The 26,799-nt window shown below is 44.2% G+C and overlaps 2 protein-coding genes across 5 annotated transcripts; both read right to left on the bottom strand.

The window, feature by feature from the left end:
* Positions 1–259: 259 nt before the first annotated feature.
* Positions 260–9,788, bottom strand: LOC120025125 (katanin p80 WD40 repeat-containing subunit B1-like). 3 transcript variants are annotated; one of them, XM_038969561.1, is made up of 20 exons: positions 9,213–9,787; positions 8,587–8,831; positions 8,352–8,482; positions 8,113–8,230; positions 7,881–7,981; positions 6,477–6,518; positions 6,082–6,165; positions 5,335–5,450; positions 5,084–5,155; positions 4,799–4,949; positions 4,151–4,335; positions 3,645–3,787; positions 3,457–3,504; positions 3,060–3,127; positions 2,687–2,932; positions 1,977–2,126; positions 1,633–1,709; positions 1,399–1,473; positions 1,210–1,326; positions 260–942 (listed from the first exon to the last, which is right to left on the bottom strand). In XM_038969561.1, exons 2-20 carry the CDS (start codon positions 8,624–8,626, stop codon positions 807–809), a joined length of 2,100 nt encoding a protein of 699 aa, XP_038825489.1. In that variant the 5' UTR covers positions 8,627–8,831; positions 9,213–9,787; the 3' UTR covers positions 260–806. The 3 variants fall into 3 exon arrangements, with proteins under 3 accessions (XP_038825489.1, XP_038825490.1, XP_038825492.1); XM_038969562.1 differs by having other exon boundaries at positions 8,587–8,706; XM_038969564.1 differs by having other exon boundaries at positions 1,408–1,473; positions 8,587–9,788.
* Positions 9,789–17,031: 7,243 nt separating this feature from the next.
* On the bottom strand, positions 17,032–19,345 carry LOC120025236 (transmembrane protein 208-like). 2 transcript variants are annotated; one of them, XM_038969714.1, is made up of 6 exons: positions 19,157–19,345; positions 18,797–18,892; positions 18,653–18,712; positions 18,334–18,470; positions 18,049–18,133; positions 17,032–17,949 (listed from the first exon to the last, which is right to left on the bottom strand). In XM_038969714.1, exons 1-6 carry the CDS (start codon positions 19,163–19,165, stop codon positions 17,809–17,811), a joined length of 528 nt encoding a protein of 175 aa, XP_038825642.1. In that variant the 5' UTR covers positions 19,166–19,345; the 3' UTR covers positions 17,032–17,808. The 2 variants fall into 2 exon arrangements, with proteins under 2 accessions (XP_038825642.1, XP_038825643.1); XM_038969715.1 differs by having other exon boundaries at positions 19,189–19,345.
* Positions 19,346–26,799: the final 7,454 nt, after the last annotated feature.

Genomic DNA, 26,799 nt, shown 5'->3' with positions numbered 1-26,799 from the left:
TTTTACTAGCCCATTTTTGACTGTTGTTCAAATGTATCTGCCCTCTCAGTGGCTAGAATGGTCCCGACTGCCTTCCAGTTTAAAACGTTAGAGTATCCATTCTATTGACCAGATGTGCTATTGAGGCCTTCACACTGGAGTGGTGGGTGGACTAGTGCCTTTCAAACAGTGCTGCTCTCTGTTGGGAGTGGAATTACACACATCTTAACGAGTTGTTCCTTTCAATACCAGAAGTCTTGTTGCTAATCAATTCCAGAAACATGCCTAAAGCTAGACTTTATTTGAAAAACATGTTCTTTTAGTGTTAACAATACTTTCAAATAGTGCATCTAGGGTTGACATCTCAGGTACAGAATGTAGAGAGAATATTTAAATAGAAATCACACCTTGCGGCTTTTAAAGGCAATTTCTGATTCACCCGAAATATGCAGCATTTATGGTGAATAGGATCTCCTCGTGAACATTGCTTTTTAAAAGCCGCAACGCCTATAACCCACGATCGGATAGAAACCTGGCCCGTGTGCGTGCTCATCTGTGGTGGGCAAGTTAAGGTTACAGAGGACATCATTTCTCTCACATACAGATTCATAAGTGCCCAGTGTTTAAATAGGAGAGCCGAGTCCTAACATGGACTTCTATCCCGCCCGGTCTCTGAGTCCACTGCTTCAGTCCATCCACACGCAGTGTGAATCTGTGATTGTCCCCTGATTTACCACTCCGGTGGATGACAGAGCGCCGCCGTCAGTCAGACTTGAGTGCTCAGCCATTGAGGAATCTGTGCGTGTCTCCAGTTGCATGGTCGACTGTCAGTAGTCCAGTGGGGCCATGAGCAGCTGCAGCTCTTTGAAGGCGCTGCCGTGGCGACCCACCTGGTCGGACTTGTTCTTCACCACGTCCCTGAGGTTCTTCAGCTGCTTGTAGCACGCCTTGCACTTCTGGTGGCTGGGCTCAAACACAAACCATTCATTCACAGTATGCAATGGAAATGGCCTGCCTCAGTACTCTATCCAAAATGTATCAAGAGTTTTTCCTTCAAGCAATATTGGTTGAATACGGAGCTAGAACCCTTAAAAAAATGGTTCTTTAGTGATGGGTTACATAGCGTAAGTCTCCAGGACCAGGATTAGTGACCATTGCATTAACACACACTACAGTAAGTACGGTTAAAAGCACAAGCATGTTTAGGATTTAAATGGAGGTGAAACTCACCGTTCCTCCCGTGTTATATCCACTCCAACAGACGGGGGCGCTGTCAGCGTGTCTGAGATGAGAGGCCAGAAACGCTTCAGGATCAGCTTCAGAGACGTGCAACCCGTCTGCACATAACTGACCACACGGGGAGAGAGAAGATGGGTTAATACACATTTATACACACACATTTGTTATCACTCGTCTCACCTCTCATACTTGCTTTGCAGCAGCTCTTCAATCTGGGGCAGGATAGAGGTACACAGGTCCAGTTTCCATAGCGACCTGGGGGACAGGTCAAATGACTTAATGTCACTGTTAAGAAGGGGCATTCATGGTACTCTCACCAACACCAAGAGAGACAGTGAGAGTATACGTGTGGCCTCCTCAGCCAATTAAGATCTGCAGTCGTTTGTATGCGGGCCCGTTTCAACATCCACTCACGGTTTGAGGTTAACGATGTTGAGGATGTCCACGACGATCGAGAGATCCTTCATCGAAACCGCAGAGTCCAAGGAGGTCTGAAGACAGAGCAGCAACCAAGCACAATACTCAATCACTCAAAAAAAACACCTAGATGCAGCCAGTAACATCTCTCCATACTTTGACGCCACAAACAGCTAACCAATCAAAACGGATTGTCCGTCAGTTGAAGGATGTTGTCTGAGTTTAACATTGAAAGTCAAGTGATGTTAACATGAACATTGTCTGAATCTTGAGCATGGGGGTAATGAGCAATGTTAACGGTGTGTGCATGTTGTGTTAGCGTTGTCTGTTAAGTGCCATACCTTGACGTCCCCGCTGCCCCACACGGCTCTGATGGTGTCCAGGTTCTTGTGTCGGCTGGTGAGCATCACACACATGGTGTCATGACCCTTTCTGATCTGAGCCAGAGCCTCGTCATCACCCAGCACACTGGGACGGTTGTTACGAGCAGGCTGGGACAGAGAGAGTTGCAAACGTATATAACCTGGTAAATACACACACCTGTTCAAATCATACCTAAACCTACATAAAGTTAGGTGCCAATTCCATTTCTGTGCGCATGTGTTAAAACCTATTTGAAAAGCTGACCATCTTGTTTTTGATGCGTAGCACAATTTAACTGGGTGACTGGATCATTTGAGTGAATTTAAAGCTGTACTGCCATGGTAGGTTCTACGTTGAGCTGATTTTACATGTTGATATGCATTAAATAACTATTTGTGTTCCATTTCATTCTATACCCAGTTTATCTTATGGGGCTTGCGGTAGAGAAGAAAGTCCAAAGTTAAAAACAGTGGAGATGGCAGAGGTGTTCGGTGATGTCAGAGGCTAATAATAGGAGAACAGTACTATTCCACTGGTCTACTACCGCCGGCAGTACAGTTTTATTATTAATCATAAATACATTTGAATTTAACCATACAAATTGTGATGTCTTTTGAGTGAAATTTCTCCATGGGAAACAAACAAGATTGTGTGTGTGTGTGTGTTACGCATGTATATACACACTCACAGGAAGGAAATCTCTCACGTTGAGTCCTATTGGTTCATTCCTGGAGGAGAAGATGACGCTGGGCTGGGGTTTGGCCTTCGCCATAGCAACGACCGGTGGGGGGGCTAGGTGGTGTGCAGGGGGGTGGTTAGTCGGCGGTCGTGCGGTTACCACTGGGATGGGACAGGGCGCCGTGGCGACCACGGTAGGCTCCACCCTCAGGACCGGAGTGGACGATGCCACTGGAAGGTTCTTCAACAGGCCGGGCTGCAGTGGCACACACACACACACACATCTAACTTATTTACATAGAAAAAGTCACACAGACCGAGACAATCCCACATTCACACTCGGGCATTACAAAAACACAACAGTACAGCTATACAGTACAAACCTGCTGTCTGTCAGTCATAGGAGTCATGAGCTCCACCAGCCCTTGGTTAGCCCTCACCACAAAACTCTCTGAGGAAAAGAGGGAGAGAGAGAACTTGAATATGAGCGCCGGAGTCTGGTGAAGCGGACCCAACATGCCCCTTGACAACGGGGGTTCGAGCCCTAGCTCGACCGACTGTCTGTCTGTGCCCTTCCTTTCTTTATCCATCTCCATGACATGTCTCCCATTCTGTTCTTCTATATAATAAATAAATAATAAAATAAAACAAAAATAACTTGTAATATGAAACTCAGGACAGCAACACATCTTATACACACACAACAGATCAATGTGATAGCTTTATCACAAACACAAATGCAATACTGCTCACACTAACGGCTTGACAGAAGGGACTCACCATCTTCTAGGGGGGCAGGGAAGGGCTCACTCTTTGGGGGGGTGCGAGCTGGAAGGGGGGGAAACAAGGAGACTTTTAGTATGAAATTCAAGAATGATTGAGACACTGCTAGATGTTACTGTAGTAATACATGCATTCTGCTGTTCGTGTGAACACTGAATAGAAGGCAATGAAACGTATCGGCCTACAGATGGCGCTCTTTGGCTGGAAGATCTCTTTGTAGTCCTCGGGGTTACGGATCTCGGCGGAGGACTCCTTCTCGTCCTCGCTGCTGGGGCTCCTCCTCTCCCCCTCGGGACTGCGCCGGTCTGACTCAGAACTCTGCTTCACCCTGGAAGAGCACACGCCAAATAGTCTGCTTATTGATACAACGGAAACTAACGGACGTGGTTTTGATGCAGTATTCGCTATTTAACATATGATATTTAGCAGCGTGGATACATTTCATATATGGGTGGTCCCGGGAACGGAGGCCGCCTGGCATTGCAAGCGGCATTCTCTACCAACTCCGCTACAGTGGACCACATGATTTGAACCGCTACGATTTTAATCAACTCATAGGGGATTTTGTTGAAACAGATTCTGTTGCATATTGGGCCAAATACTAAATCGGAGTTAAGCGTGCCCAGCTCACATTAGGGTTAGGATTCGCTCCATAGGAAGTAGAATAGCGGCGTTCGGAAGTGGGCAGTACCTCTGTGTGCTGCAGGTGGTCAGGGGTCGGTCGTAGTTGCGTCGCAGCGTGGATCCTTTCGGGGAGGGCTCTGTGAGCGGCTGGTCGTCCTGGATCACGCCTTGGATCACAGAGCCAGACTTCTTCACCCGCGTCAGATCCACCACGTAGGACGAAACATTAGCCAGATTGTACGACACGCCAATCTTGGAGAGAGAGATGAGAGGGGGGAGGAGAAACAGTAGAGCAAAAAAGAACACAAGGGGTTGGCTATTGGTAACACTAATAGTAACAGTGACAGTAGAGAATGTAAAATTGTCACGCTGACGCCACAGAACTACATAAAGAATCCCTAATAGTCATTTAATGAGGTCCCAATGGCTCTCACACAAGAAAGGTTGCAGTAACACAGTAGTTACATAGTAATAGTAACATTAAAAGAGTAACCCCCCCAACAACAACAACAAAAACACTAACATTCGCACTTGTCTTTTCCTACTAGCACTGACTTTGTTGATGACTATTTTGAGGAAAAACGTACTTACAATGACTGAAATGTGGTTGTCTCACCATCTTAAGATGAATGCACTAACTGTAAGTCGTTCTGGATAAGTGTCTGCTAAATGACTCAAATGTAAAACATTTAAAAGTAACGTCATGCTCACACACCAGCTGGTGGTTGCAGATAGCCAGGTCTGCCACCTTGCCCCAGCCCACTGGCACCACATCAAAGCAGCGGTCGGGCTCCCAGCCATACACACGGAGAGAGTCCACAGCTCCACTGTACAGACAGCAGCCATCCAGGTTGAAGGCCAGACACCTGGAGAGAGAAATGGGGGAGAGGAAAAAGGATGTAGGGATAGTTTATATACACGGTATAGAATGTTGCATCTGAACTTCTAATATCGTGGTGTCCCGCCAACCACACTTGTTAACAGCGAAGGAAGCCCTCACCTGACTGGTCCCAGCTCTCCCTCTGATGAGCCAATCATCTTGAACTTTTCCAGATCCCACAGTTTGATGGTCCTTCAGGGAACAGACATACACACACAGATAAGAGCTGTGATGAAGCCAGTGGGAAAAAACAGCCATCCTTAAGGCATTCCATTTTAGTAATGGAGTTGAAGCCATCGGAAGCAAATGTTCAGTTACCTCATACGTATTTATTGACAATTTTTCACCCCCAGAGTGTGTGGATACAATACCTGTCAGAGCTGCCTGACGCTAGCAGATACTCGTTGGGGTGGAACTGGATGATGTTGATGGCTCCGGTGTGTGCTGTAAACTCTGTGATCATCTTCCCCGCAGTCAGGTCCCACAGCTAGGACACACAGGTCAAAGGGCAATATGAGTTCCTGACTGGCACAGCTAGGAATATTATGAATCAAGTAAGCTGATCCCAGATCTGTGCCTATAGAGGGAGAACTTCTATGCAGAGGGGTATACTACAAAGCAGGATCAATGAGTTAGCCAGCTGACTTTGATAAACAACCAGAAATAACTATGACTTTCTTAATGAACCAGAACATCTAAATTTAGATATGTGTTTTTGGTTGTTGAGTCAATTAGGCCATGCCCATTTCAAGCTTATTTCCCCAAAAAGTTATGTCAGATTACTTAGCCAAGTTAGCCAACTCATTAATCCTGCTTTGTAGAAAACCCCTCTGAACATAAGGTCGAGAGTATACAATAGGGCTCTGCAACCCTGTTCCTGGAGAGCTACCCTCCTGTAGGTTTTCGCTCAAGACCCAGTTGTAACTAACTTGACTCAGCTTATCAACCAGCTAATTATTAGAATCGGTGGCGCTAGATTAGGTTTGGAGCGAAAACCTGCAGGACGGCAGCTCTCCAGGAACTGGGTTGGAGAGCCCTGGTTCACAAACTGACCACAGTCATGTGAGATGAGAAACATGTGAAAGCAAGCTTCTGACAATGTGCAGGTGGGTTCGTACCTTGATGGTGCTGTCATCACTAGCAGAGGCCAACCATTTCCCATCTGGACTGAAGGCCAGGCACCTCACTGCCTGAGTGTGACCCTGCACAAGCACATTATGCCATATGAAATTGATATATAAACACAGGCCCCCTACTCCTGTCCAGACGGTCTGTCCCCAACCCCTCCTCCCCAGGCCAGACAAGATAGTGTTTACCGTCTCACTGTAATCCCTGGCTTAGTCTTGGAGCCAGACATAGACACGCAGCAATTAGAGCTGATTAGCAGACCCACTCCCAACATAATCAGCCAGCAGGCCGCTCACAGACAGTGTGTGTGGGGGGGGGATTTAGCCGATAATTGACCTTGGTGCCCTTCAGTTGGGTATAAATTACACACGGGCGCAAGTCTTACCTTGTATCTGAACACACAGCCCTTTCTCCGTACATCCCACAGCTGAAAGAGAAAAACTCTGTTTAAGCACAATATCACATACAAACCCACATACAGTACCAGTCAAAAGTTTGGACACACCTACTCATTCAAGGGCTTTTCTTTATTATGATCATTTTCTACATTGTAGAATAATAGTGAAGACATCAAAACTATGAAATAACACATATGGAATCATGTAGTAACCAAAAAAAGTGTTAAACAAATCTAAATATATTTTAGATTCTTCAAAGTAGCCACCCTTTGCCTTGATAACAGCTTTGCACATGCTTGGCATTCTCTTAACCAGCTTCACCTGGAATGCTTTTCCAACAGTCTTGAAGGAGTTCCCACATATGCTGAGCACTTGTTGGCTGCTTTTCCTTCACTCTGCAGTCCAACTCATCCCAAACCATCTCAATTGGGTTGAGGTCAGGTGATTGTGGAGGCCAAGTCATCTGATGCAGCACCATCACTCTCCTTCTTGGTCAAATAGCCCTTACACAGCCTGGAGGTGTGTTGGGTCATTGTCCTGTTGGAAAACAAATTATAGTCCCACTAAGCGCAAACCAGATAGGATGGCGTATCGCTGCAGAATGCTGTGGTAGCCCTGCTGGTTAAGTGTGCCTTCACAGACAGTGTCACCACCAAAGCACCATCACACAACCTCCTCCATGCTTCACAGTGGGAACTACATATTCGGAGATTGTCCGTTCACCTACTCTTCGTCTCACAAAGACATGGCAGTTGGAACCAAAAATCTCAAATTTGAACTCTACCGGTCTAATTTCCATTGCTCGTGTTTCTTGGCCCAAGCAAGTCTTCTTATTATTGGTGTCCTTTAGTAGTGGTTTCATTGCAGCAATTCAACCACGAAGGCCTGATTCACGCAGTGTCCTCTTAACAACTGTTGTTTCCCTTTGCTTATTTGAGCTGTTCTTGCCAAAATATGGACTTTACAAAATAGGGCTATCTTCTGTATACCACCCCTACTTTGTCACAACACAACGATTGGCTCCAATGCATTAAGAAGGAAAGAAATTCCACAAATTAACTTTAAACAAGGCACACCTGTTAATTGAAATGCATTCCAGGTGACTACCTCGTGAAGCTGGTTGAGAGAATGCCAAAAGTGTGCAAAGCTGTCAAGGAAAAAAGATTAGAAAAATCTCAAATATATTTTGATTTGATTAACACTTTTTTGTTTACTACATGGTTCCATGTGTGTTATTTCATAGTGTTGATGTCTTGACTATTATTCTGCAATGTAGAAAATAGTAAAAATAAAGACAAACCCTGGAATGAGTAGCTGTGTCCAAACTTTTGACTGGTACTGTACATAGTAGAGTTCTTAACAACACTCAATCATGCAGCACACATACACACCTTGATGTTGGTGTCCATGGAACCAGATGCCAGGTATTCCCCAAACGGGTGGAAGTCCAAGCTGCAGATATTGGCCTTGTGTCCCATTAGAGTTCTTAGGACTGGGATAAAATAGCAAAACATTGTTATGGCATTCTCAGAACTGGTAGCCTAGGTCTAGTTGACTCACATCTCCACATCCCACGCGCCTAGCCTCCCCATACACACAATATTAGGAGAAATGCAGTCTCACTCTTTGCAGCCTCCAGGTCCCATACGCGGAGTGATCCGGACTGTGAGCCAGCCACCACCTGCTCCTCAGAGTTATTAAACTTTACACACTCTACTGGGTTATTATGGCCTGTCAAACTCTGAGGGGACGAGAAGGTGGGAGAGAGTTGGAAATACACGTTTTAGTTACAGGCAGCAGAAATAAGCAGAGATCAAACTGTGCACACACACGTCTTCCCTAAAGGTCTGACTAGTCTGTACCATGATGCAGTTGGGTTTGCTGACTGCCCAGATGTTGACTCGGCAGTCCTCTCCCCCAGTGGCTAGCAGACGACCTGAGTTCTTCCCCAGGGCCAGACACGCCACATTACTGGAGTGGGCTACAATCTCCTCTGGAACAAAAAACCAATCCACAACACACCAGGATTAACCTCTGGGTCCATGAAACCAATACGATTGTGGTCTGGAAAGGGTGAGTGAAATGGAGACTACTCACGTAATCTCCATGATGTTTTGGTGGTGTTGAACACAGCCATGGTGATTCTTGGGCGTCCAACACTCAAAGGAGTGTTGTTATTATTCACACAGCGCTAACTGCGTCAGGTGTGTTGATTAGCTTTAATCCAATGAAAGAACAAGAGGCAAAGGGGAAATACTTTGTATGACAAATTGTTGATGGTGGCAGAAGAGACATAAAATGTCAACTTCTCTGCTTCATGTCCCTGTTGGCTTCTCTTGAAGCTGAAGGAGGATGCAAACAAAATAGAAACCGTTTAAACCAGCTATTTATTACACGTAGATAGTCGAATCTACGCTATTGGCGTTAGCAAACTGATTCGCTGGCAGGCTGTTAACTTAGCTAGCTAACGTTAGCTGGCTATGTACTGTTAACTAGCTTAAACGAAACAAACAAAGTAACGCTTTATTTCGGGCTGCAATTTAGGCAAATGTCATAGTCATGCAAATACCTGTAAGCTAGCTAAGGCAGCTAGTAAACGCCATTTCGATGGTTAAACAGTTTGGTTAAACTTTATTAGCATAACTTGCTAACGTTAACAGCTCAATTAGCTAGCTACTTAGATTGCTCGTCCTGGGCAGGGCAAAATATAATACAGAACATACCTGCATTTTAAGCTAATTGCCACCAGAATATCTCTAGCTATGATTGGTGAAAAGAGAATGGTTAAGACCGAAATCAGTAGCTGGCTAGTTGATGCCAACTACTAATCTGCTTTCTGTCTGGCTCCTTCAGTCCTCGTTGTTGATATCATGTTTGTGTGGCTGCATGCGACAACAGTCTACACTTGCCGCTTAGCAACTGGACTTTCGATGAGATCACTTATTTACTTCCGGATGTCTGAAGTTCAGGGGACACATGACTACTCAAAACCCGCACACAAAGCCTGAAAACTTGCCCATTTTCATCAGCAGCAATATAACAGTTGCCACATTTAGCCAATAAACACTTTCCCCATTACGTTGTCGAGGAACTTATGAATATCGACGTAACGTAACGACGAAATAAGAAAAAAACGTTTTTCCATCCAAATAATACTTATTGGCGGCTAACGTGACTAATAAAGGAATTTGAATATGTCGCAAGAGAAAAGATAATTCGCTCTTATTTTAAACTCGCCACGTCGTTTCCATCAGTCGATGTCGATTTAACTCCCGAGTGGCGCACCGGTCTAAGGCACTGCATCTCAGTGCCAGGGGCGTCACCATAGACCCTGGTTCGATGTATCACAACAGGCGGAGTTTTGGGAGTCTGTTGCGCACAATTGGCCCAGCGCCGTCCGGGTTAGGGTTTGGCCGTGATTGTAAGTAAGAATTTGTTCTTAGACTTGCCTAGTTAAATAAAGATTCAATAAAATAAATAACTAGTTTCATTGTAAATAAATCCATTATGTGCATAACTATAGATAAATCCGACAGGAGAGTTTGAGGGAAGAAAGTTGGACAGAGGATCTCGAAATCTCTGTACAAGAAACACTTGGCTAACCTTCAAAAGAATGTTAGGCTATTTTCTGGCAATTATTGTATGCCTGATGTTAAGACTACAAACCATTAGAAATTTCCAATTTGCAAGATTGACTTGTAATTTCAATAGGCATAGGCTAGGCCTAATAAAATCTAGGTTTATGGTTGTAATTAAACTTTGCCATGGTTTGGTTAGCTACAGTGGCAAGAAAAGGTATGTGAACCCTTTGAAATTACCCGAATTTCTGCTTAAATTGGTTATAACATTTTATCTGCTCTTCATCTAAGTCACAACAATAGACAAACACAGTATGCTTAAACTAATAACACACAAATTATTGTATTTTTCTTGTCTATATTGAATACATAATTTAAACATTCACAGTGTAGGTTGGGGGAAAGTATGTGAACCCCTGGGCTAATAACTTCTCCAAAGCTAATTGGAGTCAGGAGTCAGCTAACCTGGAGTCCAATCAATGACATGAGATTGGAGATGTTGGTTAGCGCTGCCCTGCCCTATCAAAAACACTCACAAAATTTGAGTTTGCTATTCACAAGAAGCATTGCTTGAAGTGAACCATGCCTCGAACAAAAGAGATCTCAGAAGACCTAAGAATTGTTGACTTGCATAAAGCTGAAAAGGGTTACAAAGGTATCTCTACAAGCCTTGATGTTCATCAGTCCATCAGTTGATGTTCATCAGTCCATCAGTAAGACAAATTATCTATAAATGGAGAAAGTTCAGCACTGTTGCTACTCTCCCTAGGAGTGGCCATCCTGCAAAGATAACTGCAAGAGCACAGCGCAGAATGCTCAATGAGGTTAAGAAGAATCCTAGAGTGTCAGCTAAAGATTTACAGAAATCTCTGGAACATGCTAACATCTCTGCTGACTAGTCTACGATATGTAAAACACTTAACAAGAATAGTGTTCATGGGAGACCACAGAAGAAGCCACTGCTGTCCAAATAAAAACATTGCTGCACGTCTGAAGTTCGTAAAAGAGCACCTGGATGTTCCACAGCGCTACTGCCAAATATTCTGCGGACAAATGAAACTAAAGTTGAGTTGTTTGGAAGGCACTATGTGTCGAGAAAAAAGGCACAGCACACCAACATCAAAACCTCATCCCATCTGTAAAGTGTGGTGAATGGAGCATCAGGGTTTGGAGCTGCTTTGCTGCCTCAAGGCCTGGACAGCTTGCTATCATCGACAGATTTCCCAAGTTTATCAAAACATTTTGCAGGAGAATGTAAGGCTATCTGTCCGTTGGGTGATGCAACAGGACAATGACCCAAAATACAGAAGTAAATCAACAACAGAATGGCTTCAACAGAAGAAAATACACCTTCTGGAGTGGCCCAGTCAGAGTCCTGACCTCAACCCGATTGAAACGCTATGGCATGACCTCAAGAGAGCAGTTCACACCAGACATCCCAAGAATATTGCTGAACTGAAATAGTTTTGTAAAGAGGAATGGTCCAAAATTCCTCCTGACCGTTATGCAGGTCTGGTCCGCAACTACGGAAAACGTTTGGTTGAGGTTATTGCTGCCAAAAGAGGATCAACCAGTTATTAAATCCAAGGGTTCACATACTTTTCCCACCCTGCACTGTGAATGTTTACACAGTGTGTTCAATAAAGACATGAAAACATATAATTGTTTGTGTGATATTAGCTTCAGCAGACTGTGTTTGTCTATTGTTGTGACTTAGATGAAGTTCAGATCAAATTGTATGACCAATTTATGCAGAAATCCAGGTAATTCCAAAGGGTTCACATACTTTTTCTTGCCACTGTATATGCAGGTAGCCTATAGCCTACAGTAGCCTAGGCATGATGTAAAATGAACGATTTAGCAGCTTGCTAAATTCAAATTGACAGACTAATTTATTTAACATGAATAGCGAGGCGATTTCAAGGTAAGAAGTGCTTCTGTTGCCGAATAGCCTGCTGGAATAGTCTACTGAGGATGGGGTTGTAATTTAAATCACTAATAATTTCATTTAAATCATATATTAATTATGGATATTACCTGAATAGGCCTAAGCTTGTCAACAACACATGGGTTTTACTTTAATTTTTAACCTGTAGCTTAATCTGACTGACTGTTACCTTCAATATAATGCATTCTAACAACATCTGATGCAATTGCGATAGAACTGTGGCAATATTCACAATGGATAACTTCCAATTTCGTTAACTAAACATAGCCATTAATAATTGCATAATAACACAAGGCTACGACAACAAACTGAAGTTTTAGGCAATTTATTAAATCCGTTTGCCAGCCCCAGGTAGGCTACACAAGTGGCAAAAGTGTATTTGCAATGACTCCAGTGATATCGTTTCAACATATTTATTGTATCAAATGGTAGGATATAGTAGCCTACATAGAGATTGATAGGCTACTTAATGGCCAACAGATATCTAGTGGCACAACTTTGGTTTTAGAAGTGGAGAGGACACATTATAAACACTTCAAACAGCCAACCCGACCGCTCGTTGTCGTCCGCTTGGCCCTAAAGCCCACCATTCCCTCTTTTTGTGTCCCATTCCAATGATAAAACTGGGGGGAGGGGGGACAAAAACGCAATTTCAGACTGTGGCCCCATCCCCAGCGAAAGTTGCGCCCCTGGATGTATCACTCTCCACATTCCATGTCAGTTTCATTGTGGCCTTTCGGCCATATCAGAAGCACGCGAGGGGAGTTCCATAACTTCCATTTTTAACATTTCCACACGCGCAGCACTCCAGACCCAAGAACTGAGGATTTGCATAATGCACTCCAGAGCACCTAGTTGTTTTCCTGTGCATTGTCACCTTGTTTCTTGATATGCATCAGTTCTAGCGCGTTAATGTTTTTCTGGAAAGAGGGTTGGAAATATGTCTCCATAATAACAATCTAAATAGCCTACCTACAACTGGTAAAAAGTTGTCATGACTGTCCCCTCTCACTCATGTGACTCGGCTACAGCACTCAGTCTCAACATACACCTACCCCCTCCAGCCCTCCACCCCACTCATGCACTCACTCAGTTGACTCAGCAACAGGCTACTTCACTACCTGATAGTCAGCAGCAGGTCACAGTGAAATATATATTTTTAAGAAAAATGTCATGACGGCCTTGGTGCAATTTAGAAGTAGCCCAAAAACCTGCAACCCGTGACCAATACATTTTCGTAGCAGGTTAGGAGAGCATTTTCACAAACCCTAACCCTGTTCAGTCTCCTAACCTGCTACGAAAATGCAAGTTCGGTATCGAAGTGGAGCTAAGTGTTTCCCTGAAGTTCATGTTCAGACTATGAACAGAGGAAGAGGTCTGTAGAAATAGAAATACAGGGATCGTGCAAAAATGTTTACAATCTCTTTTTGAATTGGAAGCATTGTGAAGCAAGCTCCATTAAAGCGGCAATCTGCCGTTGAAACAACAACAGAGGGCAACCCACCCATTTTGGTAAAAAGCTGAAGGATGGGGCTGGAGAAATGTAGCCAGTCTCAAATTCACAGACAGAGCTATGGATGCAAGGACTGACCGTCCATGATATCAACATTATAGTTTTAACCATGCTTTGAGGCTCTATAGTGTTTATAAACATTGGCATAAAACAAACTTATATTTTGGGTTCGAATGTAGCACGGCAGTTGAACTAAGCTCATGAGGCATTTCTAAGTTATATGATGTGTACATATCATTAATTTAATGATGTACCAACAGCCTTTAAGGTCACATGACCATACGGATAATTTTCCAAATAAAAGTCCCCCCCAAATTCTTTTTACTTGAACGTTATCAAAGTTTTACACTACGTTCTTCTGATTTAAAATCGTGAAAAGGTTACTTTAATATACATTTATTGAAAACAAACAATACTTTTGGGCACAGATGTTTGCTCACTACATTGAAATAACAGATCAAAGCTAGTAAATGTACTTGTTAAATCGTTATGGGGAAAAAACAGACAAAATGAGACCTCAGACAGGTTGTTTTTATACTGAAATCAATTTAATCATATGTACATTAAGAATTTGTAGCAACAATATCTAGGCTTACATAGTTGTTGGCTGATCGTAAAAAGGCAGCCATTGCTGAAAAGATCAACCACCATGTTACCCCTGCATTGACATGCTTACATTGTATAGGCATATTGATTACACAAGTTGCTGCCAACCAGTGCATCAATATATACTTCCATTTCATTTGTGTATTATTCAAATATGATTTTGGCAAAGCCAGAACAGCAGTCATAGGTCATAGCCTCATTCCTAGCACCTTGTCTATGCTTGTCAATGACTCAGGCAATAACTGACTCACTGGGGATGCATTAGCTACAGGAAGCTGTTTCCTACGATCTACCCTCCATCACTCCCCTTTTGCAGATCTGAGACGACAGTTCTATCACATCTGCAAAAGGGAGTGATGACAGCCTGGGTCATTAGGTTGAGAGATATGGAGAAAGAAACAGAACAAAATACTGATTTCACACCAAGATGGCTACACATCACAAAAGGTATACTACTAAAGCGCCTTTATAACGCATTCATACCCCTTGACTTATTCCACATTTTGTTGTGTTACAGACGGAATTCAAGATGGATTAAATAGATTTGTTTCCCCTCATCCATCTACACACAATAAGCCATACTGACAAAGTGAAAACATGTTTTTAGACATTTCTGCAAATGTATTCAACATGAAATACAGAAATATCTCATTTACATACGTATTCATACCCCTGGGTCAATACTTTGTAGAAGCACGTTTGGCAGCGATTACAGCTGTGAGCATTTCTGGGTAAGTCTCTAAGAGCTTTCCACACCTGGATTGCGCAACATTTGCCCATTATTCTTCAAAAAATTATTCAAGCTCTGTCAAATTGGCTGTTGATAATTGCTATACATTCGACAACCATTTTCAGGTACTGCCATAGATTTAAGTAGATTTAAGTCAAAACTAACTCGGCCACTCAGGAACATTCACGGTCTTCTTGGTAAGCAACTCCAGTGTATATTTGGCCTTGTGTTTTAGATTATTATCCTGCTGAAAGGTGAAATCATCTCCCAGTGTTTGGTGGAAACCAGTTTTCCCTCTAGGATTCTGCCTGTGCTTAGCAATATTCCATTCCCAAGCATAACACATAGAATTTATTTAGGACAAAAAGTTAATCGCTCTGCCACATTTTTTTGCATTATTACTTTAGTGCCTTGTTGCAAACATGTTTTGGAATATTTTTATGCTGTACAGGCTTCCTTTTCACTGTCAATTTGGTTCGTATTGTGGAGTAACTACAATGTTGTAAACACTTGGCCATTTTCCAATAGCCGCCCTTCTTTACGAGGCATTGGAAAACCTCCCTGATCTTTGTGGTTGAATCTAACACAGATTATTATATGTGTGGGGTACAGAGATGGAAGGTAGTCATTCTAAAATCATGTTAAACACTTATTGCCTACAGAATGAGTCTATGCAACTTATTATGTGACTTGTTAAGCACATTTCTACTCCTAAAATGATTTAGGCTTGCCATAACAAAGAGGGTTGAATAATTAACTCAAGACATTTCAGCTTTTCATTTTTAATTCATTTGTTTAAAAAAAACATACCCCATAATGTCAAAGTGGAATTATCACGTGTAGGCCAGTGACAAAATCTCAATTTTAATAAATGTTTTAATTCAGGCGGTATCAACAAAAACGTGGAAAAAGTTCAAAGGTCAGAATACTTCCTGAAGGCACTGTGTATTTCCTTTTGCGTATTTATGCTGTGAAGAAATGCACTTGAAATGTTAATGCATATACGCGATTGTTATTGTTTGCAATCAAATAATTTGTTCAGCATTGTGAAGGATGAAGGATAACGATGATCATGGCCGAGATACAATCCGATCGCGGATTTAGACAATGCGCCATTAATATTGAACAGAAATATAAATGCAACATGTAACGATTTTACTGAGTTACAATTCATATAAGGAAATCAGTCAACTGAAATAAATGAATTAGGCCCTAATCTATGGATTTCACATGACTGGGAATACAGACATGCATCTGTTGGTCACAGATACCTTAAAAAAAAATGCAGGGGAGTGGATCAGAAAACCAGTCAGTATCTGGTGTGACCACAAGGCAGCGCGACACATCTCCTTTGCATAAAGTTGATCAGGCTGTTGATTGTGGCCTGTGGAATGTTGTCCCACTCCTCTGCAATGGCTGTGCGAAGTTGCTGGATATTGGCAGAAACTGGAACACGGCATCGTACATGTCGATCCAGAGCATCCCAAACATGCTCAACGGGTGACATGTCTGAGTATGCAGGCCATGGAAGAACTGGGCCATTTTCAGCTTCCATAAATTGTGTAAAGTGCTGAAACATGAGGTGACGGCAGTGGATGAATGGCATGACAATGGGCCTCAAGATCTCGTCACGGTATCTCTATGCGTTCAAATTGCCATCGATAAAATGCAATTGTGTACGTTGTCCGTAGCTTATGCTTGCCCATACCATAACCCCACCGCCACTCCGGAGCACTCTGTTCACAATGTTGACATCATCAAACACGAAGCCATACACTTTCCACTGCGGTTGTGAGGCCGGTTGGACATACTGCCAAATTCTCTAAAATGACGTTGGAGGCGTCTTTTGGTAGAAATTAACGTTCAATTTTCTAGCAGCAGCTCTGGTGGACCTTTCTGCAATCAGCATGCCAATTACATGCTCCCTCAAAACATGAGACATCGGTTTGACGAAACTACACATTTTAGAGTCGCCTATTTCATTGTCCTCAGCCCAAGGTGCACCTGGGTAATGATCCTGCTGTTAAACCAGCTTCTGCTATGCCACACCTGTCAGCTGGATGGATTATATTGGCAAAGGAGAAATGTTCACTAACAGGGATGTCAACAAATTTGTGCACAACATTTGAGCGAAATAAGCTTTTTGTGCGTATGGAAAATATCTGGGATCTTTTATTTCAGCTCATGAAACCAACACTTTACATGTTGCGTTGATATTTTTGTTCAGTGTAAAAGTCCTTTCCGATTGAGCCGACATATGCAGCATCAACAGTGAATATAGTCTCCGAAAACATTGACTTTATAAGGCGGCACTGCGGGACAGTGCACAACCGGATTTAATTTCAACCTTCCCAATTCCAAATCAACACCGAGCACCGAACCGTATGCACGTCATGTAGATCTGAAATAAATAGCTGTAAAAGTCAGGTAATAGTTCCCCTTTGGTCGAGATGAACACCTAGGTAGTCCTTGCTAGTTGTCTATTTGGAATTGGGCATGAGAGTGTGATCTGACGAGCAGTGTCTAAAATAAAATGTCTGCCATAGGGTAAAAGATCACCACATCCTTTACACTCGTTCAGATGATATTGATGTAATACATAGACCTAGATTATGAACAATTGAATGTAAACAAATTACAGGCCAAGGTAAATGACAACATGTATTGGTGGTGATGATGTCATCAGCCCAACAAGGACGATTTCCTCTCCAGATGTAAAGAAAAAGGGATAGGGATAGAGGGGAGAGGAAGAAAGGGAAGGATGAGGGATAGGGCGAAAGAGGAAAACCAGATAACCCACAGGGTCCGGTTCAGTTCTGTATCCATACCTGGATGTCTTTGGGCACACATCAAAAGTTCCTCCTGAATAACTTAACTGTAGAGTTCCTGGCTGTCTGTATTTAGACTAATTCTGTGTCTAGAAATTCTGCGGCAGTCGGCCAAGTTAGAATTTCTTCATCTGTCGGCGCTCCTGTCGTCTCTGCCTCTTCTCATTCACCTCCTCTGGGGCGGCACCAGGGGTCTCGGCCGAAAACCAGGGGCCTAGGAAGTTCACCCACAGCAGGAACATTGCACGGGCCGGGGCCTGACACACACAGGTCGATTAAGAGATCAACGAGGTCCATAAGAAAGGGAAAATAAACATCCAAAGAGAGAGTACAGCAAGTATGGGATAAACTCTTACCAGCAGCCAAAGGTACCAGGAGTAGGAGGAGATGGTGCTGAGCACTTGTAATATAGCAGTTAGCAGGATAACATCCTTCAGATGCCTATAATGACAAAGAATCCATCATAATGCACCACACTACCATTATAGCTTTGCGAGATATACCCTTGAAGGGAGATAAGGGTACCATTGTTAGATGCATGTTGAACATGCTGTAACACTCAGCAATTCTCTCTCGCACACACTGTATGTTTGCACACTCATGTTCACGGAAACGCACACTCCTGCTGTGTGAGCACTCACTCTGCCATCCCCTGCTCCATGTTCAGATCTATTCCTCCGTCCAGCAGACTCCCATCCTCACCAAACACTGCTTTGGCCATGGCAGTCATGGAGCGGTAACTGCCCACATACACTGCTAGCGCAAACACCAGCGCAAACTACAGGGGTGGGAGAAGGAGATGGAGGAAGGAAGAGAGACAGTGGGAGAGAAACCAAGAAGAGAGGAACGAGGGGGAAGGAGGAAAGAATAAAGTTAGTAATCTGCAATCGTCCCAGTTTTACTGCTCAACAGTAGAGGAGCCATCAATGTCAATAACATGCACAGAATGAACTCGCTCACCCATGTCCAAAACGTTGAAGAGCTATAGAAGACCAAGAGGTTTAACGCAGTGTATATCGCCTGGGAGAGAAACAAGTGTCAGGTGCTGTACTAGTCACAATTTCCATTCAAAAGGTAACATTGACAAGGAAGACGTTGTCTTACGTTGGCTCCCAAGATTACTCTGGTGTAGAACTTGAGTGTCGTCTCATTCTCCTCGTAGATTTGCTTCTTGCCTTTAGTGCCGACCTTACCTTTGGGCTGTGTGCATTAGAAAGGCAGGCTGTTCGTGTAGTCAACATTGCATGGACTTCGGGAAGTAAGATAGCTTACTAGCATTAATATGGGGACAGGCTGTGTAGGGTTTGTTAACTAACGTTGGCTCAAGCTAATTAATTGGCTTTGATACACAGTTTATCATTCTATTAAATTAATTAGTCAATAGGTACTCATAACTGAGGATGAGTTAGTTGCTATGGTGTTATAAAGCATAGTAGACTCGTTATCCTATGCTGTCTGTCCAACCTGAAACATACGCAGATCAAAGATTCTCCTACCGCCATTAATTCCTTAACCTTGTGCTGCTGCTCCTTTCACGCGTAGTAGGTACTTTTTTGACATCGACTTGTACAGTATTCGAGCAATTTAGATGGCCCGTAATAACACAGGCTTGACGTTCAACTGTGACGAGCTCTCAAAGGTAACGCATCAGCGTTTAAGAATTACACTTCCGGCGCAGGTAAGACGTCACTAATTCAAATGACTTTCTATTCAAAAATGACTTTGTTGCCATCTGGCGTCGTGAACGTGAATGCATTCAACTACAGTGGTTGTAGTTATTGCACAATTTATGTAATTTACAAATATAACAATAGGCCAACTCAACCAGAACCATTTTGACAGCCATGCCTGACAATAACTATATAGATTCAAAATAAAACATAAGCAAATCAAGCATATAAACCTGCTTCGAACATGGTGCCAGGTAGGTGGTGATCATGAGATCAGCTCCACTCCATACTAGCAGTGTGCAGTGGAAGAACAGCTTCCCTGGGCACCTGGCCTGCAGAGTTCAGTACTACTGCACTCTTTCAGGTTGGGTTAGGTCTGACTGATTTCTAAAGTGTATTTCCATACGTTCACCACTTGAGGTCAACAACTCACAAGACAATCTTTGACTGATCACATTTTGATGAAGCCCTGACCACTGTAGTGAAATAAATAGAATTGTGACCATGTCAAATTTGTGTATAAATGTTGTCCACATCACTTACTTTTTTTGCATTTTTAATCCCTGAAACCAAAGATTTCCCAAGGGCTCAGGATTTAACCAAGTCAGACCATTGCAGGGCGCAGGGATGAAGCCAGTCATATCAGGAGCGGTTAAAACCTGGAAAACTATGCATAATGAGCAATAAAGTATAACCTCCTCTAACATTAGGAATTTACCACCTTCATTTTCATTTTATTTCACCACTGGTATTTTCTCACCACCATTACCTGCATAACTTGGACTGATAGAGGATCAGTTTTGATTGCCTGCAAACACATTAAAACCATAAATGCAGTGTGAGTAAACCGTTAGTGTACCTCTTGCCAGGGATTTCAGTAGTTTGGTCAGACTGGGTAGTATCTGCTGTGGACAAATCCTTAGATGCTTGGGTCACGTCTGGCTTCAATGGGCTCATGGTCATCACAACATACTATTTATTCATCATTTTCTTCAGGGTTCCCTTCCAGGTCAGTCCCAGCAGGAGTTACCAGGGTCAGATCTGATTGCTCTGGGAGTGGTATAGCAGCACCCTCATCATGACTTCCAGGGTGACCTTCATCAGGGTTCATTGGTGCCCATGGTACAGGCACCCGTAGCTGGGGTAACCTCTGTCTGGGGAGAGGCTGGAGGGAGGGCAACTAACACTCAGCCCAGTCCAAGCTCTTCTCTGTCCTGGCACCCCAATGGTGGAACTAGCTTCCCCCTGAAGCTAGGACAGCAGAGGCTAAATGAATCTAAGATACATTATTCTGAACCAACACTTGCACTTGACATCCCCCCCTCCTTACTAGCTCTGACTTTGCTGATAACTACTTTATTGAAGGTACCTGTACTTACTATGCTTGTGGTGTGTGGTGATCCCACCTAGCTATCTTAAGATGAATGCACTAACTGTAAGTCGCTCTGGATAAGTAACGCAAATGTAATGCTGGTGCAGGCAGTTGTACTCTGAGAAGTGGTATCACTGGGTGGATATGTGGTTGTTGGGGGATCAGTGCTTCTGGACACACGGTTGAAACCATGTGGGCCTTACTTCTCATCTTCAGATTGGTCAGGCTTTTTCATTTTTGGGGGGGGGGGACATAAAAGTGTAAAAACACCAGGAAATGAGCTCCAAGTGATTTTAATTTAAGAAATCTGTTCCCAAGTATTCCCATGCATAATAGATAGACACGTGATCATATAAAATATAAGCAAGGTTTGAAATTATTATGTTTAAATCAAACATATCCGTTTGGGATTATTGCAGTCAATTTGCAGTCTACAAATTATTTGTAATTATAAACTGGGTGGTTCGAGCCCTGAATGCTGATTGGCTGACAGCCGTGGTATACCGCAGGTATGACAAAACATTTATTTTTACTGCTCTAATTGCATTGGTAATCAGTTTATAATAGCAATAAGGCACCTGTGGGGTTGTGGTATATGACCAATATACCACGTCTAAGGGCTGTATCCAGGCACTCCACTGTTGCATTGTGCATAAGAACAGCCCTTAGCCATTGTATCTTGGCCAAATACAGTGCATTAGGAAAGTATCCAGACCTCTTCACTTTTTAAACATTTTGTAATGTTACAGCCTTATTCTAAAATTGATTAAATACATTTCTGTCCTCTACACACAATACCCTATAATGACAAAGTGAAAAACAGGTTTTTAGAAATGTTTGCAAATGTATTAAAATAAAAAAACAAATACCTTAATTACATAAGTATTCAGACCCTTTGCTATGAGACTCAAAACTGAGCTCAGGTGCATCATGTTTCCATTGGCCATCCTTGAGATGTTTCTACAACTTGGAGTCCACCTGTGGTCAATTCAATTGATTGGACATGACTTGGAAAGGCACACACCTGTCTATATAAGGTCCCACAGTTGACAGTGCACGTCAGAGCAAAAGCCAAGCCATGAAGTCAAAAGAATTGTCTATAGAGCTCCGAGATAGGATTGTGTCGAGGCACAGATTTGGGGACGGGTACCAAAACATTTCTGTAGCATTGAAGGTCCAAAAGAACACAGTGGCCTCCATCATTCTTAAATGTAAGAAGTTTGAAACCCCAAGACTCTTCCTAGAGCTGGCCGACCGGCCAACCTGAGCAATCGGGGGAGAAGGTCCTTGGTCAGGGAGGTGACCGAGAACCCGATGGTCACTCTGACAGAGATCCAGAGTTCCTCTGTGGGGATTGGAAAACCTTCCAGAAGGACAACCATCTCTGCAGCACTCCACCAATCAGGCCTTTATGGTAGAGTGGCCAGACGGAAGCCACTCCTCAGTAAAAAGCACATGACAGCCCGCTTGGAGTTTTCCAAAACGCACCTAAAGGACTCAGACAATGAGAAACAAGATTCTCTGGTCTGATGAAACCAATTTTAAACTCTTTGGCCTGAAAGCCAAGCATCACCTTCCAAGGTTCACCTTCCAACAGGACAACGACCCTAAGCACACAGCCAAGACAATGCAGGAGTGGCTTCTGGACAAGTCTCTGAATGTCCTTGAGTGGCCCAGCCAGACCCCGAACTTGAACCCGATCGAACATCTCTGGAGAGACCTGAAAATAGCTGTGCAGCGACGCTCCCCATCCAACCTGACAGAGCTTGAGAAGATCTGCAGAGAAGAATGGCAGAAAGTCCCCAAATACAGGTGTGCCACCTTGTAGCGTCATACCCAAGAAAACTCGAGGCTGTAATCGCTGCCAACGGTGCTTCAACAAAGTACTGAGTGAAGGGTCTGAATACTTATGTAAATGTGATATTTCCGTAATGTAACAAAATGTGGAAAACGTGAAGGTTTCTGAATACTTTCCCAATGCACTGTACCACACACCCTCAGGCCTTATTTCTTAATTATGTTCTGGTCCCCCGACCATCCGCTCAAGAAAAGAAAATCAGCCCGCGGATGAATCTAGTAGATGATCCCTGCTCTAAGGGCTGAACCACCACTGCCAAATGATAATGTTTCTCTGCCTGAAAGCTTGGCTTGTAGTTACAAAATGTTCCTTTTATCCTGGGTGAATCCTTAGCAACCAGATGTCTGGTGGCAGTTTTCCTTGAACTGAAACCACTGGACTCACTCATCCTATGATTAAACACCTAGGAGAGGATCTGTTTAACCCAGGCTTGAGGAGGCTAACCTGGGCATACCCTCTGGTCTCATTGGTCAAGTCAATACTAATTGGTGCTATCACTTTGGGCAGGGAGACGGATACATGAGTATTTCTGTTGGACTGGTCTACTAGCCGCATACCTGTTGAATGAGCCTGTAGTAAACTTGGAGCATAATTCTTACCTTGTTGGGCATCGACAATTTACACAGGTAACTAGCGCTGAACAAAGCAACAACCTGGTCTCAGAGCATTTCGTATTATTCTTTATGTAAATCCGAGACACTCCATTTAGTATGAAATGTTATGTTTCGTATGGTATGTATTAATTTGCGGATGTCGTATGATATGTTATGAATAACAATTTGTATGGTATGTTACGAATTTGCAAAACATACAATAAGTTACGAATTTGCAAAACACAATATGTTATGAATTACAATTGATTGTGGCTAATGTTAGCTCGATAACTAATGCTAACATTAGCTAGCTGGCTAACGTTAGCTAGGCTAGGGGTTAGGGTTAGGCTAAAGGGTTAAGGTTGGGGGAAGGATTAGCTAAAAGGGTTAAGGTTAGGTTAAAGTGTTAGGGGAAGGGTTAGCTAACATGCTAAGTAGTTGCAAAGTAGCTCAAAAGTAGTAAGTAGTTGCTAATTAGCTAAAATGCTAAAGTTGTTCATGATGAGATTCGAAAAACTCGTAACCTTTTGAATTTATAGACATTCATGTTATACACTCACCCATCCATCACAACCAGCCACCCAACTTTCGTTTTAACCTTAAGTAACCATCTGTCTTATGTAACCATAACAAACATATCATACTAATCTGAGTGTCTCGGATTTACATTTACTATGTTACGTATAGTCTATAAGACCAGACTGGGTCAGGCGCTGTTGGAACCTAGGAAGAGGGAATCCTCCTGCACATTAGGCAGCCTTCAGGCCCACAGAGTAGAACCAACTATTCAGTTAGGTTTTGTAACCCTTGTCACAGAAGCGGTCGTAAGATGCAGAGATGTTGGGATTTAAGGAGGGGCCAACCATCTCGATTCTAGGTGTAGCATAGGTGTCACGTCTACTCTCGCTCCTCCCCTCTGGCGTTTACTAACCACCGGTCCTGGCAACCATCATTACGCGCACCTGGCATCAATCATTACGCGCACCTGCTCCTCATGATTAGTCTCACCTGGACTCCATTGCCTCTCTCATTACCTCCCCTATATCTGGCACTGCCATAGGTATATTCCCCAGGCAGTATTAATGTTGTTCCATGTCCGTACACTACACTTGATTCCTGTATTGTGCTCTGTTACGGTTATTATTAAACTCACTACCTGCACTTGCTTCCTGTCTCCCAGCGTCATCGTTACAGAACACAGCCTCAACAAATGGAAGCAGCAGGAAATGAGGACCTCTCCCAGATGGTCGACGAACAGGGAAACCTACTTCGTAAGCACCACGACCAGCTGACGCAACTGGGGATGGCTATGGATGAGGTTCTTTGCAGTCTTCAACATCTTGAACATGCCTGCAAGGTGTTGCCTTCCACTAGCGGAGAATACTCTGCCACCAGTCGACCCAGCAAGCCAGCATATCAGTCTATTCAGCAATCTGCCCAGGTCAGCGATGCCCGTTTGTCCCTGTCGGATAAATATGACGGAAACTCATCTAAATGCTGTGGCTTCCTTCTCCAGTGCTCCCTCTATTCTGCGCATCAGATGGGAGCCTCCACCACAGTGAGGTCAAAGGTTGCCACGGTTATTTCTCTGCTGACTGGGCGGGCGTTGGAGTGGGCTACGGCTGTCTGGGATAGGAGGCGCTGGCTTTGTATGAGGGGTTCATGGCTCTGTTCAGAGGTATTTCTTTTTATCATTCACTGGACAGAGAGGGGGGTGAGCGCCTACTCCAACTAGGGCAGGATGACCAGACTGCTGCCGAGTACGCGCTCACCTTCCGGACTGTCGCAGCATCCAGTTGATGGAATGAGCCGGCACTCCATACGCTATTCAGAAGAGGACTGCTCGAGGAGGTCCAAACGGAACTGGCATGTTCTGACGACAACCTCTCCTTGGTGCTCATCGATGGCCATCCGGTTAGATAACCTACTTCGGGAGCGTTGGAACCCACATCGCTTCTCTCCCTCAGTGAACACTCTGTAGCAGAGCCTGAACCTATGGAGGTAGGGTCAGACGCCTCCACGAGGAGCGACGCAGAAACAGCTGCGGCTCCGGTCTCTGTTGTGGTCAAGGGGGGCACCAGCTTCAGCAGTGTCTGGTACATCCCAACCCGGAATCCATGAGGGGGACGGTCACGTGATTTTCCACCTCCTTGGGCAGGTGTGAATATCCCATCTTCATCAGTTTCTGCTAAACCCTTTTCAATGTCGCTCACACTAGCTGGCTGTCCCTCGTGTACTGTTTCTACAGCGTCAATGGATTCCGGTGGGAAACCTTTTTTTGACTAGACCTTTGCCGCCTCTGAGCATCCCCTCATACCCGCTCTCCTCTCCGTTTCAGGGTCAAGTCCTTGATAATCGGCCACTAGGATCCGGAACCATCACTCACCGTGGAGTCTATTCATCAGGAAAACATCCCCTTCATCAGTAGTGCACCAGCTCTCAAGATCATTCTTGGCCTCCCATGGCTCCAATGCCATAACCCCACCCTCATGGCCGAGGATGAGAATCAGACTGGTCACCCGAATGCCAGAGGACCTGTGTTCCTCTTGTCATAGTCCCTGTGCTCTGGGACGTAGATGTGGACATTCGCCAGGCTCTGGAGAGGAAACCCGCTCCCACTACCTGAGCGCATCTACGTTGCCACTGGGATAAGGGAGCGACTGTTGACCTGGGCACACACCGCTGTCGCCACTGGACATCCTGGGATCACCCGTACTATACAACCGCTCTCCAAAAAATTTGGTGTCCCACCTTGCCGCAGGACGTTACACTCTACATCAACTCCTGTTCTGTGTGCACAAACAAAGTCTCCAGGCACGCTCCAGCAGCGAAACTCCTTCCCCTTCCTGTGCCTCAGCGTCCCTGGTCTCATCTGTCCATTGACTTTTGTTACCGATCTCCCCTCTGACGGTTTCACCACCATTCTGATGGTTGTGGACAGAATTTTGTTTCATCCCTCTGGTTTCCCTACTGCTCTCCAGGTTGCTTCCGGCATTATGGCCTTCCGAAGGACATCGTCTCCAACCATGGCCCTCAATTCACATCTAGGGTATGGAGAACCTTTATGGAGAAGCTCAGGGTCATGGCTCAGCCTCACTTCTGGGTATAGGTCTCAGTCAAACAGGCAGGTGGAGAGGATGAACCAGGCGCTGGGGAGGTTCAGGAGACACTGACAGGACTGGCAGGGGGAGTGGGCCTGATTCCTTCCATGGGCGGAGTATGCCCAGAATTCGTTCCTACCATCACTCCTCTCCACCGGGCTGACTCCCTACTCCCTACTCCCTATCAGCCGGCCCTGGCTCCATGGACCCCAGGCCAGACCGACGCTCCCGCGGCGGATGAGTGGTTCAGGCGTGCAGAAGTGTGGAGCGGCGCTCACATGAGACTCCAGTGCGCCGTCCACCATCAGAAGCAGGGAGACCGACTCCCGTGTTCCATCTTGGTGATTATGTTTGGCTCTCTACCAGGAATCTACCACTCTGCCTGCCCTGCAAGAAGTTGAGCCCCCGGTATGTGGGACAGTTTAAGATTCTCCGGAGGGTCAATGAGGTGACATAGATTACAGCTCCCCAGAGACTACCGCATCTGACCTTTTATGTCTCCCTTCTCAGGCC

Source organism: Salvelinus namaycush, chromosome 30, assembly GCF_016432855.1.
Source record: "Salvelinus namaycush isolate Seneca chromosome 30, SaNama_1.0, whole genome shotgun sequence".
Classification (NCBI taxonomy): Eukaryota; Metazoa; Chordata; class Actinopteri; order Salmoniformes; family Salmonidae; genus Salvelinus; species Salvelinus namaycush.
Note: the sequence above shows the minus strand (reverse complement) of the source record. Positions and strands in the feature narration are given on the sequence as shown.